This window comes from Octodon degus, unplaced genomic scaffold (genome assembly GCF_000260255.1).
Source record: "Octodon degus isolate 3935 unplaced genomic scaffold, OctDeg1.0 scaffold00029, whole genome shotgun sequence".
NCBI classification, from domain to species: Eukaryota; Metazoa; Chordata; class Mammalia; order Rodentia; family Octodontidae; genus Octodon; species Octodon degus.
This window is the reverse complement of record NW_004524605.1, coordinates 3225644-3240147: the sequence shown is the minus strand read 5'-3', so window position 1 is coordinate 3240147 and position 14504 is coordinate 3225644. Positions and strand designations below refer to the sequence as shown.

Sequence of the window (14504 nt, the reverse complement as noted above, 5' to 3'; positions counted from 1 at the left end):
GGTTTCATTGGACACCATAGGGGTTTTGTTGAAATTCTGAGAAGGGCAACAGAATTAAAATATGTTAGTTGAAAACTGTCAAACAAAATTTAAATGTTGTTTTGAAGTAGCAATTGGTTTGGGCGGGGAGTGCTCTTAAGTTATTTAGGTTCCAAATAGGGGAGTTTGAATTGACTTTAAAAACTGCCTTAGGAAGGAAGTGTGAGTTTCGGTTTTTCACACTGACTCTTTATACTGTGCTTAGTCATAATGAAAAATGAAACACGTGGTACTTTTCCTCTTTTTGAGTCCCTTTTACTGAATTTCATCATGTTAAATCTGCATATAAATGTCTGTTGACAGTTTCCTCACTAATAACTTAGCATAAAAAAGCAAGCCTTCACAGTTCTTGGGGTTCCAGGAGCTTGGCCTAGTGTCTAGAAGCATGAACCTGTACATTAAACTAGAAGAGTACCAATTTTGAAATATATAAAAGCAGAGCTGTCCGATTACCTTGGAGGAACTAGTCTCTCCAAGCTTCATTTTTCTCTGCATCTGTTTCAGGGAGTTCTCTTGTAAGGGTCTCTTGCAAGAATCCTCCCTTTAGTTCTTTGTCCACATCACATGATTCTTGATATCAGAATTATGTATAAATATACAGATACCATAATGTGTGCTACAGTGAAAGACAGGAGACATAGATCTTAAGGATTTGAAAGACAGGAAGCCAAGCCCTTGGAATTGAGTGGTGAGTATACAGTTATCCCCAAGAACCTTAGGCTGGGTGTGGCAGAGGGTAAGAGTTTCATGATGCTGCAAAAGGAGGAAGATGCCAGTCCTTTTTTCCCCAGGTAGAATACTCAGCCAAGCAAAACACCAGAATGTCTCAAAGAAATATTGTAAAATACTTATAGATATGGAATATTTTAGCCAGGGAGATGACTTAGTGGAATAAGCACTTCCCTGGCAAGCCCAAAGGCCTGAGTTCAGCCCCTAGTTCCACCCAAAAAAAGAAGTGGAATATTTTAGCTTAGACATGATGCTGACAATAAAAGCTTCATAACTCTGGCATTACCATGAAGTCAAGTTGAGGTCATCCAGTGTAAAGCCTTGCAGGCAAAATGTTGTAAAAGTGGGAGGGGAGACGCTGTGCCCAGGAAATGTACAGGTTACTAGAGGAAGCCATACTTGATCATTTTATATTACTTTGAGCTCAACCTAGGATCACCAAATATTAAGGAACCAGCATTGAGAGGGCATGGTTGGGGACATAATCAGTTATCTTACAAATCCTGGAAAAAATAATGTAAGAAAGACAGAAAAGAGTTCCCACACTGTGCATACAGCAATTTAAAAATTCTGTGAGACTACTTCCTGACCACAATGATGCAAACTGTTTTCCTTGGAGCAACCAAGAACTGCATGTTAGGGGAAAACAACAACAACAAAGAATCAACTCTTAGAGTGACATAAATCACAGTAGATAAATTACTGTAATTACATAAATTACAGTATAACACAAGCATTCAGTAGAAGGGTTCCATGTAGCCAGGTGTGGTGGAGCATGCCTGCAGTTCCTACTGGTCAGAGTCAGGAGACTGAGGAATGAAGGTTGCAAGTTCAAGCAAACCTGGGCATCTGAACAAGACCCTGTCTCATAAAGGGCAGGGAGTGTTGAAGATGATGCTGAACGCTCTTTGGGTCCAAGGATGCCCGCCCAAAGTAATCAGTTATAAGGTTCAATTAATCTCCAATGTCACCTTGGACTGCTTAGTCTCTGCTTCATTTTCTCCAGTTCTGTTTCCTATGGTTCTTGCAAGGTTCTCTTGAAAGGACCCTCAAACTGTAGAACAAAAAGACAAAATTGAGCATTAAGAGATCTTACAGTACATATGCAAATACATTTTTTCAGAAAATACTTAGGAAGGGCCGGGGAGATGGCTCACTGGAATAAGCGCTTCCCTGGCAAGCACAAGGGCCTGAGTTCAATCCTCGATTCCGAAAAAAAAGAAAAAAGAAAAGACAATACGTAGGAAATAGTAGCAGAGACCACTTGAGTAGAAGAAGGATGTGGCCCCTGATAAAAGATCCATGACCTAAGCCCCTAGATCTTAAAAAACTTATAGACACGTAGGGAAAAGGAAAATGGATATGTTAAAGCCTTTCCCATTCCTGAGACTGTTGTTGCTGCTTTTGAGTTTCTAGTTTTTATGCCGATCCTAACAACCATCCAAAGCATTTTTTCCCCTCTTTCCTCTGCCTGCACCTCACCTCATGGTTAGATTAAGCAAATGCACTTGAAGAAGAAAATTCACCCTTTTGCCACTATGGAATTTTAGTTTCCCTGTTCTTTATTTCACAACTTTCTAATACTGTTTATTAGACATCCTACTACTCAAATTATTATCTTTTTTTTTTTTTTAATTTTAGGGAAACGTCTACAAGATGTTCAGGGTCTCACTACTAGATTGAACTTGTAGTGATCCACCTGTTTACAGCTTCCCAAGAGCTGGGATTACAGGTGCATGCCACCACACCCAGTCTTAATCGCCACTTCAGCACACCCTGGGAGTGAGGCCAGCAAGGCAGGCCCAGAGATTGAACCCCTAGCCTCTGCATCTACTTGCAGGTGCTTGAGCTATTTGGCTGGTCCCTATCGTTTTAAATTTTAATAAAAATGATGTGCATACATTCTGAAAATTAAAATACTGAAGAAAGATATACAATGGGACTGCACCATATACTTCCTGTACCTTTCACATCAATTCCTACAGGTTTATCTCTTGCTCTATTATTTATTGAGCCATGTCATATTAATGGACATTTTAAATTATTTCTAGTTTTCACAGGTAACAGTTACATAATAGAAATCTTTTCTACTTGTCCTTTATGTTTATATGAATATATCTATGAGATAAATTTCTCAAAATGGAATCACTTTTGACATGTGCTAATAGAATATACTTCTGAAAGTTTATCCCAATCTCCACTTTATTATCTTGTGTAACAATCCCCCTGAAGTGCGTTAATCAGCTTTATTGATGCACATTTTTTACTGAGTGAGATTGAGCACCTTTTTGTGTGCTTTAAAATTTCTAAAAGGCTTTCTTGTATTGAGTAACCTATCTTTTTCTGATTTGTTTTAGCACCTTGTAAATAAAGGACAGTCTTTTTGTTTAAAAGTTGCAGATATTTCCCTCAAGTTAGTATTTTTGCTGCCTTATTTTCTGTATATACACACACATGTAGAGAGAGATTTTTTAATTTTCATGTGGCCAAATTTTTTAAACTTTCATGAATTCTTGTGCATCTTCATTTGTGAAATATATGCAACATGTGATATTGCTGTATAATAGTATGTTAAGTACTTTGCCCTCTATCCTTTAATTTTTTCTTTAGTACTTTAAAATTTTAACAAATCCTTTCTTTATCTGTAAATCAGAAATTCCCCAAACTTTTACTTATAATTATGTACACAGATCCAATGAAGATAAAAACTGTTATCTGGCCACTTCTGTACCTTGTTCTCTAGTCATTTTCATTTTCTTGAGCTTTCCTTGTACCACAGAGACTGAACTTGAGATTTTCCTCTACATAGAACGATTCCTTGCCTCTTCTCTTTACCTGGTTAAAAATCTTTCTTTTTCCTACAAAGTGGCTTAGTTAAGGAAGATTTCTTCTTACTGTCTTAAGTATTTCTCTGAGATGTTCTTTCTTTAACAAGAGCTTTAGACTGACAGTAGTAAGCTCTGCAACTAGAGAAATATGAAAAAAAAAAACCTAGTATAGTGTGCTGACGTAGATCAGTAAATATTTCTCAAATGGATGAATGTCTTGATTTTTAGCTTGAAAATAAAGGTTTAAAAATAGAAACTAAAGGAACTGAACTGAATTTAAATCAAGAAAGTTCTTCGAAAGAAGACTCCTAAATATCTCCATTATTTTGAAGGCAGAAAATATGCTTTTTGTCAGTGGGTACTGTACTTTGATTATGGTCAGTAAGTATATATAAAGGCCACTAAGAGAAATGGAATTCAAAACTGCATTGAGATTGTAGTTCTATTCCAGTTAGAATGGTTGTTCTTAAGAAAACAGAACTAAGTGCTAGTGAGGATATGGAGAAGAAGAAAGTCTTGTACATGGTTGGTAAGATAGCCACTATGGAGAACATCGAGGAGGTTCCCAAAGAAACTTAACTAGAGTTGGGAACCATAGTACACACTTGTGGTTTCAGCTTTCATGAATCTGAGGCAGGGAGATCACTCAGAGTTCAAGGCCAGCAAAGGCTGCCCAGTGAGCTCAAGGCCAATCTGAATTACATACATAGTGAGAGACTATCTGGAAAAACAAAATAAACCCTAAAGTTAGGACTATAGTATGATCTAACTGGGTATTTATTCTGAAGGAAATGAAATCATCTAAAAGAGATAACAGAATGCCTATGTTTATTGTAGCAATATTCACGATCCATCAGTGAATAAATGGATGAAGAAAATATGGTTCATTTACACAATGAAGTAGTATTCAGCCATAAAGAGAAATTCTGTCATTTCAGCAGAATAGATAAAATTGAAGGACATTGTGTTAAGGAAAATAAGCTAAACACAGAAAGATGAGTATATTGTGATTTGTGGAAACCAAAAAAGAAATGAACCTGAAGGTAGTGATTACTAGCAACCAGAAGAGAGTGAGGGCAGAAGTAGAGGGTAGCAAGAGGTGGGGAAAAGAGTTATCACATATGATGACCGCATGCTGTGTGCATGTATGGAAATGCCACACTAAATCCCATTCATAGGAACAGGCAATGTGCTAATTGTAAAGAGCGAGCCTCAAAACAGTACAGATTTTACAACTGAATTCCAAGCTATTAATACTGTAACTTATTCTTAAGGCTTTGTTCATTTCAATCTCACTTGTCTTTGAGCTTGTGAGAAACACATGCTTTCTTTTATTACCAAAACAAAAACTAAAATCATTTTTTGTACTTGGAGTAACCGTTGCATAACATCACAAGTACAGTCTGGCGGAAAAACTGAAGAGTAGATACAGCTGATAAAGGATGAGTATAATTTTGATCATGTCATTTTATCACGATTTAGAAGGATGGATTATTTATTTATTTATTTATTTTTCTGGCTCAGGCTGCCTTAAGGCGAGTCTGCTAAGGCAGGTAGAGGTGGGGATCAACCTTGGTATCCTGTGCCTGACTGTGTTTGCATGAGCAGGTACTTAAACAACTGAGCTAACCGGCAGGCCTCCTTGATCATGATTTAAATAGGACTACAAAAGGCCAAATACTAGAAATAGATTGTGTTTATCCTTAAAATTTGGTGTTAAAACTTTCTAGTGAGAAAAAAAAATGATGTTTGTTTATTTCCACAGTTTTCAAAGAGCTGCTTAGTAGGACCGAACAAGAGAAATCTGGTGTTCCTCATATTCCCAAAATTGCTGAAAAAAAAAGTAATCGTCACTCAATCCAAGATGTACCAGGAGATATTGAGCAGACATCACAGGAGAAAGGACATAAGAAAGTTAAAGCAAATACTGTTTCGGGTGGAAGAAACAAAATCAGGAAAATTTTGGATAAAACACGGTTTAGTATCTTACCTCCAAAACTGTTTAGGTAGGTTAATGTCAGTCTCAGTCATGTAGGATTACACTTTTTTGTTGTGGGGAGAGGATGTGTGGATCACTTTTGAGTTTTTTGGGGATTTGAGGGTTTTTTTGGTTTTAGGTTTTTTGTCTTTTGGTGTGGTTTGTTTTTGTTTTTTTGATTCTTTGAGAAATGCTTCAGCTGTGTAGGTCAGGCTAGTCTCAAACTCTTGGCACTCTTCCTGCCTAGAGCCTTCTGAATACTGCAATTCCAGGCATGCATACCATGCCTGGTCAGATCAGTTTTCAATCCCCTGATTTAGAAATTTGGACAGTTTAAATGTTGGAACACATTGGCCATTCCCAGTTCTTTAGTAAACATCATCTCTCCTAGCTTGGCATTGTGGTGCATAGCTGTAATCTCAGTACTCTGTGAGGCTAATGCAGGCAGATACCAAGTCTGAATTCAGCCTGTGTGATTTAATAAAACCCTGCCTCAAAACTAAAAAGAGAATGAAGGAGTTTAAGGATTTAGCTCACTGTAAAGGCCCAAGTTCAGTTTTTGCACTTCCCCCCCACCGCCCCAAAGAAAAGTCTTCCTTTTTAGACAGTTTATTCTCTCATGAATTCTAAAATTGAACTTTCTGATCAAATCTGTATGTGGTATGTATATGTGTGTGTTACAGGGGGTTTGAACTAGGACCTCTGTATGAAACTATATACCCAAGCCTTTTTTAATGTATTTTGAGACAAGGTCTCACTAAGTTGCTAAGACCGGGTGATCTCCAGCTTCAGCCTCCCCAGATGCTGAGAGTACAGGCATGCACTCAAACCTGCTTTTTATTTCAAAACTGAGATGCCACCAAACTGAGTAATAGCTAGAGATTTTAAATATAAATTGAGCTCTGTAAAATAACAGATTAAATCAACCTACTGAAGCAACTTGATTGGAAGTGACTCTAGTATTAGTTTAGTATATTATTCTAGTACATATTACTGGTGTGTATTTTATGTTATCCGTTTTCTAAGCCAGTCATAAAATTTCTAATCAAGTACAATAACTAGCACAGGATAGGCATCTAGTTAATACTTGTTCAGTAAGTTAAGACATGTTAATAAGTGAAAGAAAAGCATATTCAAACAAACACAATTTTCCATATTTTTTTCAATGAAAATCTCAGATATCCAAATCAGGAAATCTTCTTCATGAGTTCTTATTTCCAATCAGAGAAATAATTTGCTCTTCACTTAATTTGATACTTGGAAGGATTGAAACATCCTGAGCTGTGTTCCTAATCACACTTATTTCTAGAAAATTTTTTACTCATTCCTTTCTGAATGACTGATGTTCTTAAGGTAATTGGTTTAAAATATCAAAATCAGCCAGCCATAATGGCACATACTTGTAACGTAAGCATTCAGGAGGCTGAGGTAAGAGGATTGTGGTGAGTTCAAGGCCAGTCAACTACATTGTAAGACCCCCATCTCCAAAAACTAATTTTTTAAAAATATCCTTTAATATTATATAGCAATTACTATAAGAAAACTCTTTTTCTCACAAATAGGAACAAAGCAAGGAGAATGAACTGACCAATACTAAAGAGACAGAAACAGTTTGAAATGATCAGAAGTCACTGAGAGGGAAAAAACTGAGTGATCCAAAAGCTGAAGAGAGTTCCTTGGGAACGATTGTCCTGAGTTGGAGTTCCAGAAACTCTGATGGGTTGGGTCTGGAGTGGACTGGTGGCACAGTTAGAACATCTAACTCCAGAGAACACTGCAAGCCCCTCATCTTAGCCAGCTACCCTCAAGTTTCAGGACACTGAATATCTCACCTCCACCATTATCCTTGGGGCATGAGAATTAGTTACTATACATGGATTCTGTTTTTGCTTGCAACAAGAGACGTAGAAACTGAGTTCTCCAGGAGCAGTCAGTACAGTATTTTCCACATTATCATTTTATATTGATAGAAAGATGTAGTGGGAAAATTTTTACTTCAACTACAAGGGAATATTTTCATTTATAAATAAGTAAGCATTTATTGAATTTTTTGTTTTGTGCTAGCATATTGGCTAGAGTAAAAACATGAATGAAATGTGTTGCACTTTAGAAGTTCATATACCGTGAAGGTTTCTTCTAAACATATTTCGTTGAAAGTAAGATACTAATAATTTTAGCATAAATACAAACAAAAACCCAGAATATTTTATTAGAATTCATAAAGTCATCTAGAACATCTTTTGTGAGAAGAGCTGATTTGTTTTTTATTTGTCAGATTGGCCATTTTGCATTTTTGTAAACGAGTGTACTTTTCTTGGCACTTAATCATTTGAAGTGAACTCAAAACAGATTTTCCGTATACATTTTTATTAGTGTATATTAAATATACAGAATAGAGTTTCATTGTGGCCTTTTCATGCATGCATATAAAATACTTGAAGTATAGCCACTCCCTTATTGAGATAATTCTTTTAAGAACAAAGATATATACTGTCCTTTTTATAAAAGAGGTCTTAAAAACCAAACCAATTAGAAGAAAAGAAAATCACTAAAACTTCAGTGGAAAAACAGAATATGAATTCAAAGGATCCATGTTGGTACTTGGCAAGGATATATGACTTAAGACAGAACACTGTTTCATCAAAGATTTACAAAGAGTAGTGCCAGAGTTGGGGGAATGAAAAGTAGCTAGTTCAGACTGCTATGCTAATATAAAGTGGTAGAATCTCTCTATAAATGTTTTTATTTTTTATTTGTTTTGTCTTGTTAATGAAGTTTTGACAATTCCTAGGCTCAAGTGATCTTCTTGCATTAGCCTCTGGATAATGGAACTAGAGACCCAGGTCATAGTACCTGGCTGTCTATAAAGCAGCATGTTATTCAGAGCTTTAAAAGCGGCCCCCCTTGGGGCCAGGGAGATGGCTCAGTGGAATAAGTGCTTCCCTGGCAAGCACAAGGACTTGAGTTCAATCCCCGGTTCTACAAAAAAAAAAAAAAAAAAAAAAAAAAAAAAAAAAAAAAAAAAAAAAAAATTAATTACTTAATTTTGAAATATCTTGAGTATATCCTGTGTGCCAAGGAGCCCTTAAAAGAGATGGTACTTGGTTTCTTCCTTTAGCAGCAGTCAGTTCTTAAAAATAGGGAATAACACCTCAAGTAGTAAGAGGCTGAAGCAGGAGGGTTACAAGTTCAAGCTTAGCCTGAACCAACTAATAATTTGGTGAGACCCTGTCTCAAAAAAAGAAAAACTTAAAGGCTGGGAATGTAGTTCAGTATGAAGGCACTAGGTTTAATCCACAGTGCAACAATGACAACAACAACAAATATCCAAAACCCTAAACCATTCCATACTTTTAAGATGAAAGAATATAAAATTAATGTGAAAAAGAAGTTATTAAAGTGGAGTTATAGCTAATGTAGAGCACTTGCCTCATAGGCATGGGACCATAGGTTCAATCTCAAAGTAAAAAAAATTACTGATTTAAAGAACATCTATAAATTTTGGCATAGCAGTGTGGTTTTTATTGACAAGAATATTTCACAGTTTAGGCAATCTGATTTCCTCTTCTTAAATCACTTTTATTTTGTTTCTTTAATCCACCTGTGTGATACCTTTGTACTTTTTATTGTAACATTCCCAGATGCAGATTGCTTTGCTTGCTTGTCAGGAATATTTTTTTTTTCTTTCAAATTTCTTGACAGTATTTTTGTTTGCTTTTAACATTGAGGTTATTTTTTATTCTCATTAGTACTATATTTGTGACATTTTTAGTTACACAATATGGAGCTTTTATTCTGAGTAAGTTTAGAATTATCAAGGAATTTTTCAAATGTCTTGTTTCTGTTATTGCATCACATTTCAGGAGACTTTTAGGGTGAGAAATTACATGATTTGCCAGATAGGCTTTATGAGTTCAGCGTTGAGCATGACTATTTTGCCAGTTAAATATTGTTTCAGTCCAGTCATGGCATGAGTTGTATATGGCAGTATAACTTTTATATGCACATGTTCGGACCTGAATTAACCATGAATTTATAACTGGCTCTACATGATTATAGTTGTATGATATCATGTCTGTTAATTTAAAAAGCAGAGTTAATGTTAAATAGCATCAATAAGAGATAAAAAAAAATGTTCAATTCCCAGTACTACAAAAAAAATCCAAAATCTTAAACTGTGACATATTTTAAAAATGAAAAAAATATTCCTGAAAATTAAAGTAAAAAAGAAGTTAGAAGTTATAAAGCTGTAGGTTTAGCTCTTCCTTGTTGGAACTGATGCAACTAATTTCTTTTCATTGAAAACTCACCAGGCAAGATATGCACACCTAGAATCTCCGGACTGGAAAGACTGAGCCGCTCTGAGGGGCCAGCCTGGGCTCCATCATGAGTTCAGGGCCATCCTGAGCTGCATAGTGATCCTCTGTCTCACGCAATCAAAGATAGATAGATAGATAGATAGATAGATAGATAGATAGATAGATAGATAGGAAAACTTTTTTATGTATTTGGTACAGGGTCTCACTATGCAGATCGGACTCATAGTGATTGTTTTGTCTTCAGCCTCCCCAGTGCTGGGATTACGGGTGTGCGCGTGGTCGCCTGGTCTTACTCACCAGCTCAGCAGGCCTGGAGATGGGACAGTGTCACCTGTGGTGCCAGGGATTGAATCCCGGTCCCTGCACTTGCCTAAACAGGTGGTTAGTCTGCTGAGCTATCTTGCCAGCCCTGTGTATGTATTTTTTTTTTTAATGAAAATTTCCTCCCTTTTTCCTGGTAGCTAAAAAAAAATTAAACTGTAATAACTAAGAATGCAAATCTAGATGTTAGGAACCAGTTTATAGTAAGCCCAAACAAAATGTTTCTTTTGCCTTATGTTTGCCTTTGGTGTCTGGTAATAAATTCTTTGTTTCTGCAATACCTTTGTTATAACTATACTATCCCTCTGTTTTTTAATGTAAATTAATTAAAATAAGTATTTCTTCTTTCTATGTTTGTACTATTCTCATTTTGATAAAATGTGTTTCACTCATTGAAAGTAGGAATTGGGCTATTGTGCCTGCCTTCTGGTTGTAGGCTATATTTCTCTTCCACTTTCATTTGGCCTAAAATCACTCTACAGAGCCTGTTTCTTTTCCCACTTTAATAAAACTTTCCTACTGTTAGAAAACAAAACTAGTAATCCTGTTTTCCTCTGCCAAAATATTCACCCTCTTCACCTAATTTAATCCATACACTAGTCTTGGGGTATATATAAATAGCATTATATTGTTCACATTTATAAATTAGGAAAGCCAAGATCCAGTGACAGAAATTGGCCTGTGGTCAAAGAACTAATGATAATAACCCAGCCTGCCTGGCATTACACCTTGTTTATACGTCATGAATCTTCACTTTCATCACCGCCTTCACGCTTCTGCCTTGCTCCTCAGCTCTTGTGCTGGCTCTCTCTATTAACAGGCATTAGCTGTGTATTTAACCCTGAATTCTCCATCTTGAACCACTTCCTAATCTGCCTAATTCCTATATTTTCCTTCTGACCTAGTCTAAATGTATCCCTTTTCACTCAGGTTTAAGACTAACTTAATTCTTTTTGTCATAATAGATAAGTTTTCTGTGATACCTCTTTGTATTTTAAGCAAGTATTGGGCAGAGTGCTGCATTGAATAAAATTTAGATGGGAATTAGTATAACAGAAAGCATTGATTCAGTGTAAAGACAACCTTTACAAGTTAGTATTTTGGTTATTGATACTGATAGGAACCTTTTGTATTGCTGCCCTGTTTTTTAATAACTGTTGCACTATAAAGTTAGTTAAAGTATTACTGGGGGCTATATAAAACTTAAGTGATAGTGATGTGTTTTGGTGGGTTTTTTTGTTTGTTTGTTTTGGCACAAGGAATCAAACTCGGGACCTTGTGCTTACAAGGCAGACACTGTACCACTGAGCTATACCCCACCCATTTCTTTAAGATGGATTCAGTATTGCTGTGTGAGACTTCTAAAATACTTCACAGGAGGAATCTTTGTTTGCTTAAATAAGACCATTCAAGTAGTGCCGGCTTTTGAGGTCATAGGGGAAATGACTCCTGGCTTGCCTTCGCTCTGATTTTGCTGTGTGGGAGATGGTCTGACATGTGAGGTAGAAGGTGCTTCTCTCAGGGTTGCTGTGTGCAGTGGTGTGGATACCGGTGCCTGCTGTGGCGGGGTAATGTTAAGGTCTCCCTAGACAATTAGGTTTCACTTCTTTAATAAAAACAGTAAAACTAAACATGACTTTTCCATATGAAGTAATGGAATATGTATAAATTAAATTTTATTTGAATGTGTTAAAAATATCTTACTGCTATCTTCATTATTATAGTTAAAATTGTAATCCAGTTGTTTATTTCACTTAGAATTGGCTGTGTTATGCCTTAGTACAGGGAGTATAGAGCTGTTTTCTATTGAATGCCCTCTAACCTTTCATGTGACCTCTGGCATTCCTTTGAAGCGATGGAGGACTGAGCCAGTCACAGGATGACAGCATTGTGGGAACGAGACATTGTAGACACAGCCTGGCTATAATGCCGATTCCTGGGACTCTCTCATCCAGCAGTCCTGATCTCCTACAGCCAACCACCAGTATGTTGGACTTTTCAAACCCTTCAGGTAATGTTGGTATGTCAGATCACGCAGTCACATTGTGCCTATAAGGCAGGTAATGGACATACTTCCTACAGCAAGTCCTAGAGTACCCCTTGAGTTGCTTGCAGCCTCTCACTTCTAGATTTTGACTGCTCTGACTTCTGGATTTTGACTTCATGTAACCAGCTGACACAAAGACCCTGTCTTCTTGCCTACACTGAATAATACTTCCTCTGAAATGAAACAAATGATTATTTATAAAGGACTTTGACTACAGATTTAGGTGTCTTTCAGTACTGGTTATCTGAACAGGTGAATTCAAGCAGAGATATTTCTTAGTCAAAGAATATGTTAACCAGGATGTGGAAAAGAATGAGGTAGATTATCTTAATCTAATCCAGCCTCACTTATTTTCTCTGGAATATATAAACTTTGGGGTCTGGGGATGACTCAGTAGAATAAGTGCTTCCCTGGCAAGCACAAGGGCCTGAGTTTAATCCCCGGTTCCGAAAAAAAAAAAAAAAAAAAGATATATAAACATCACGTAGTAATTTTCTTCTCTTTTTTTGGCACTGGGAATTGAATTTAGGACCTCACACTTGCCAGGTGGGCACTGTGCTGCTGAGCTATATCCCTGGCCCTCTTAATAATTTTCATAAAGCACTGAATTTTGTCTCAACACTGAAAGTTATTTTGTCATTTTATTATGCTTCCACAAGGATGAGCATTCAGCATGACTATGAAAAGGAAACTCAGTTACATAAATCTTAGTATTAGGGAAAAAAAGTATTGGTATGATAATAAAGTTTGCTTTACCACAGCCACTTGAAATGTCAGAACATTGCATACATGGCTCAGGAAAGGTCATTTCGTGCATTGTTCTTCCTTCTTACTGTAATTACCCCCTAGCCAGTAGAGCGATGGCTAAACCAGTGCTGTGCTTTTGCACATCCCACTGGTGTGGCTACCAGTTTTCTTTCTAGGAAAGAAATTTTAATGAATCATTACTTCGCTTAGAAATTTTTGGCAGTTTCTGTATTAGACTGCAGACATCAGACAAATCACTTGAGTTGCTTTATCAGAAGTTAATATAAAGATTATTACCCACATATTAAAGTTAATTATTTGCCTGATACAGGTTTTGTTGTTGTTTTTTTTTTTTTTTTTTTTTTTAAAGCAAGCGTTAAGTGCCACAGGTAGGAAAACTATAGACTGGGTTTGCTGTCAAGCAAATAATGCCACTTCTGGGGTGAGGAAGCATTGCTGGGATGCATCTCTTTCCTTGCCTCTGAACATTCTCCCCTTTCTAACTTACCCTGTTTTCAGTAGCATGAACCCTCCAAACCATTGGCCCATGTTGTTTGCCACCTGTAGGGTTCTCTTCCCATATGTCCAGTGATCTTTCGTACTTACCCGTGCTGAACTCAAAATGTTACTCTGCCGGGAAGCCCAAGCTCCCTGTGCTGCAATTACCGTGTCATTTTTTAGAAGTTCCCAACACATTTTCATAGTCTTACATGGTTCATCATGTGGTAGAATAAAAATTTATTTCTATGTGTGTGTATGTGTTCAACAGTGGTACTTCTTACACTATATAGGATATTCATGAGTACAGTATTTTCACAAGCTAAAGATGCATTTGTTAAGACAGGTATTTGGGGACATACAGTTATAGGTTTACTGAATTTTATGGCTGTATTGTTGCCACAGGCATATGTTGAAAGCAGGGCTGAGAGAATAAAGAATGAAGTGGTCAGGAAAAGGAGAGAGCACTGGGGAAACAACAGAAAAAGGTTGAAATTATTAAAATTTAGACATTGTTAAGCCTCGTGGGGCAAAAATGCAAAGCAGCAGAGAAGAGATGTTACCCATCTTGATTTTGTTACCCAAGATTGATTGCATAATTCTCTCCTTAAAAACTTAATAGGACTGAAGATGCTTTCAAAAAAAAAAAAAAATGTGTTCTGAGAAAGTCTGATATGGCTCAGTCTGCAACATAGACTTGTATCAGTAATATAGATGAACACACATGGCATAGGTACTTAATTTATAAATCACATTTTTTTCAACCCCTAGATGTGTATGTAAAAGGCCATCTATCTAGAGGTGGTGTTATTTATTTATATTGAAAAAATACTACCAGTTTCAAATTTAGCTCTTTATAAATAACAGCATGAAATTAGCTATACATTTTATACACATGCATTGAAGTATTTATGTCAGCTAACTTTAATGTTAGTTTTGAGCACACCAGTGTTTATTCTGCATGTTTAAAGTTATTAAATCAGAATAACAGCAAAACT

General features: G+C 36.5%; 1 protein-coding gene across 9 annotated transcripts in view; it reads left to right on the top strand.

Annotated features, from left to right (window-relative positions):
* Nucleotides 1–14504, top strand: part of Rapgef6 (Rap guanine nucleotide exchange factor 6) — a 223318-nt gene that overhangs the window by 153763 nt on the left and 55051 nt on the right. For all 9 annotated transcript variants that reach the window (XM_004629326.2, XM_023713121.1, XM_004629328.2 and 6 more), the window contains 2 exons: nt 5362–5602; nt 12068–12225. In XM_004629326.2, the coding sequence (XP_004629383.1) occupies nt 5362–5602; nt 12068–12225 (399 nt within the window). The remainder of the gene's footprint in view (nt 1–5361; nt 5603–12067; nt 12226–14504) is intronic.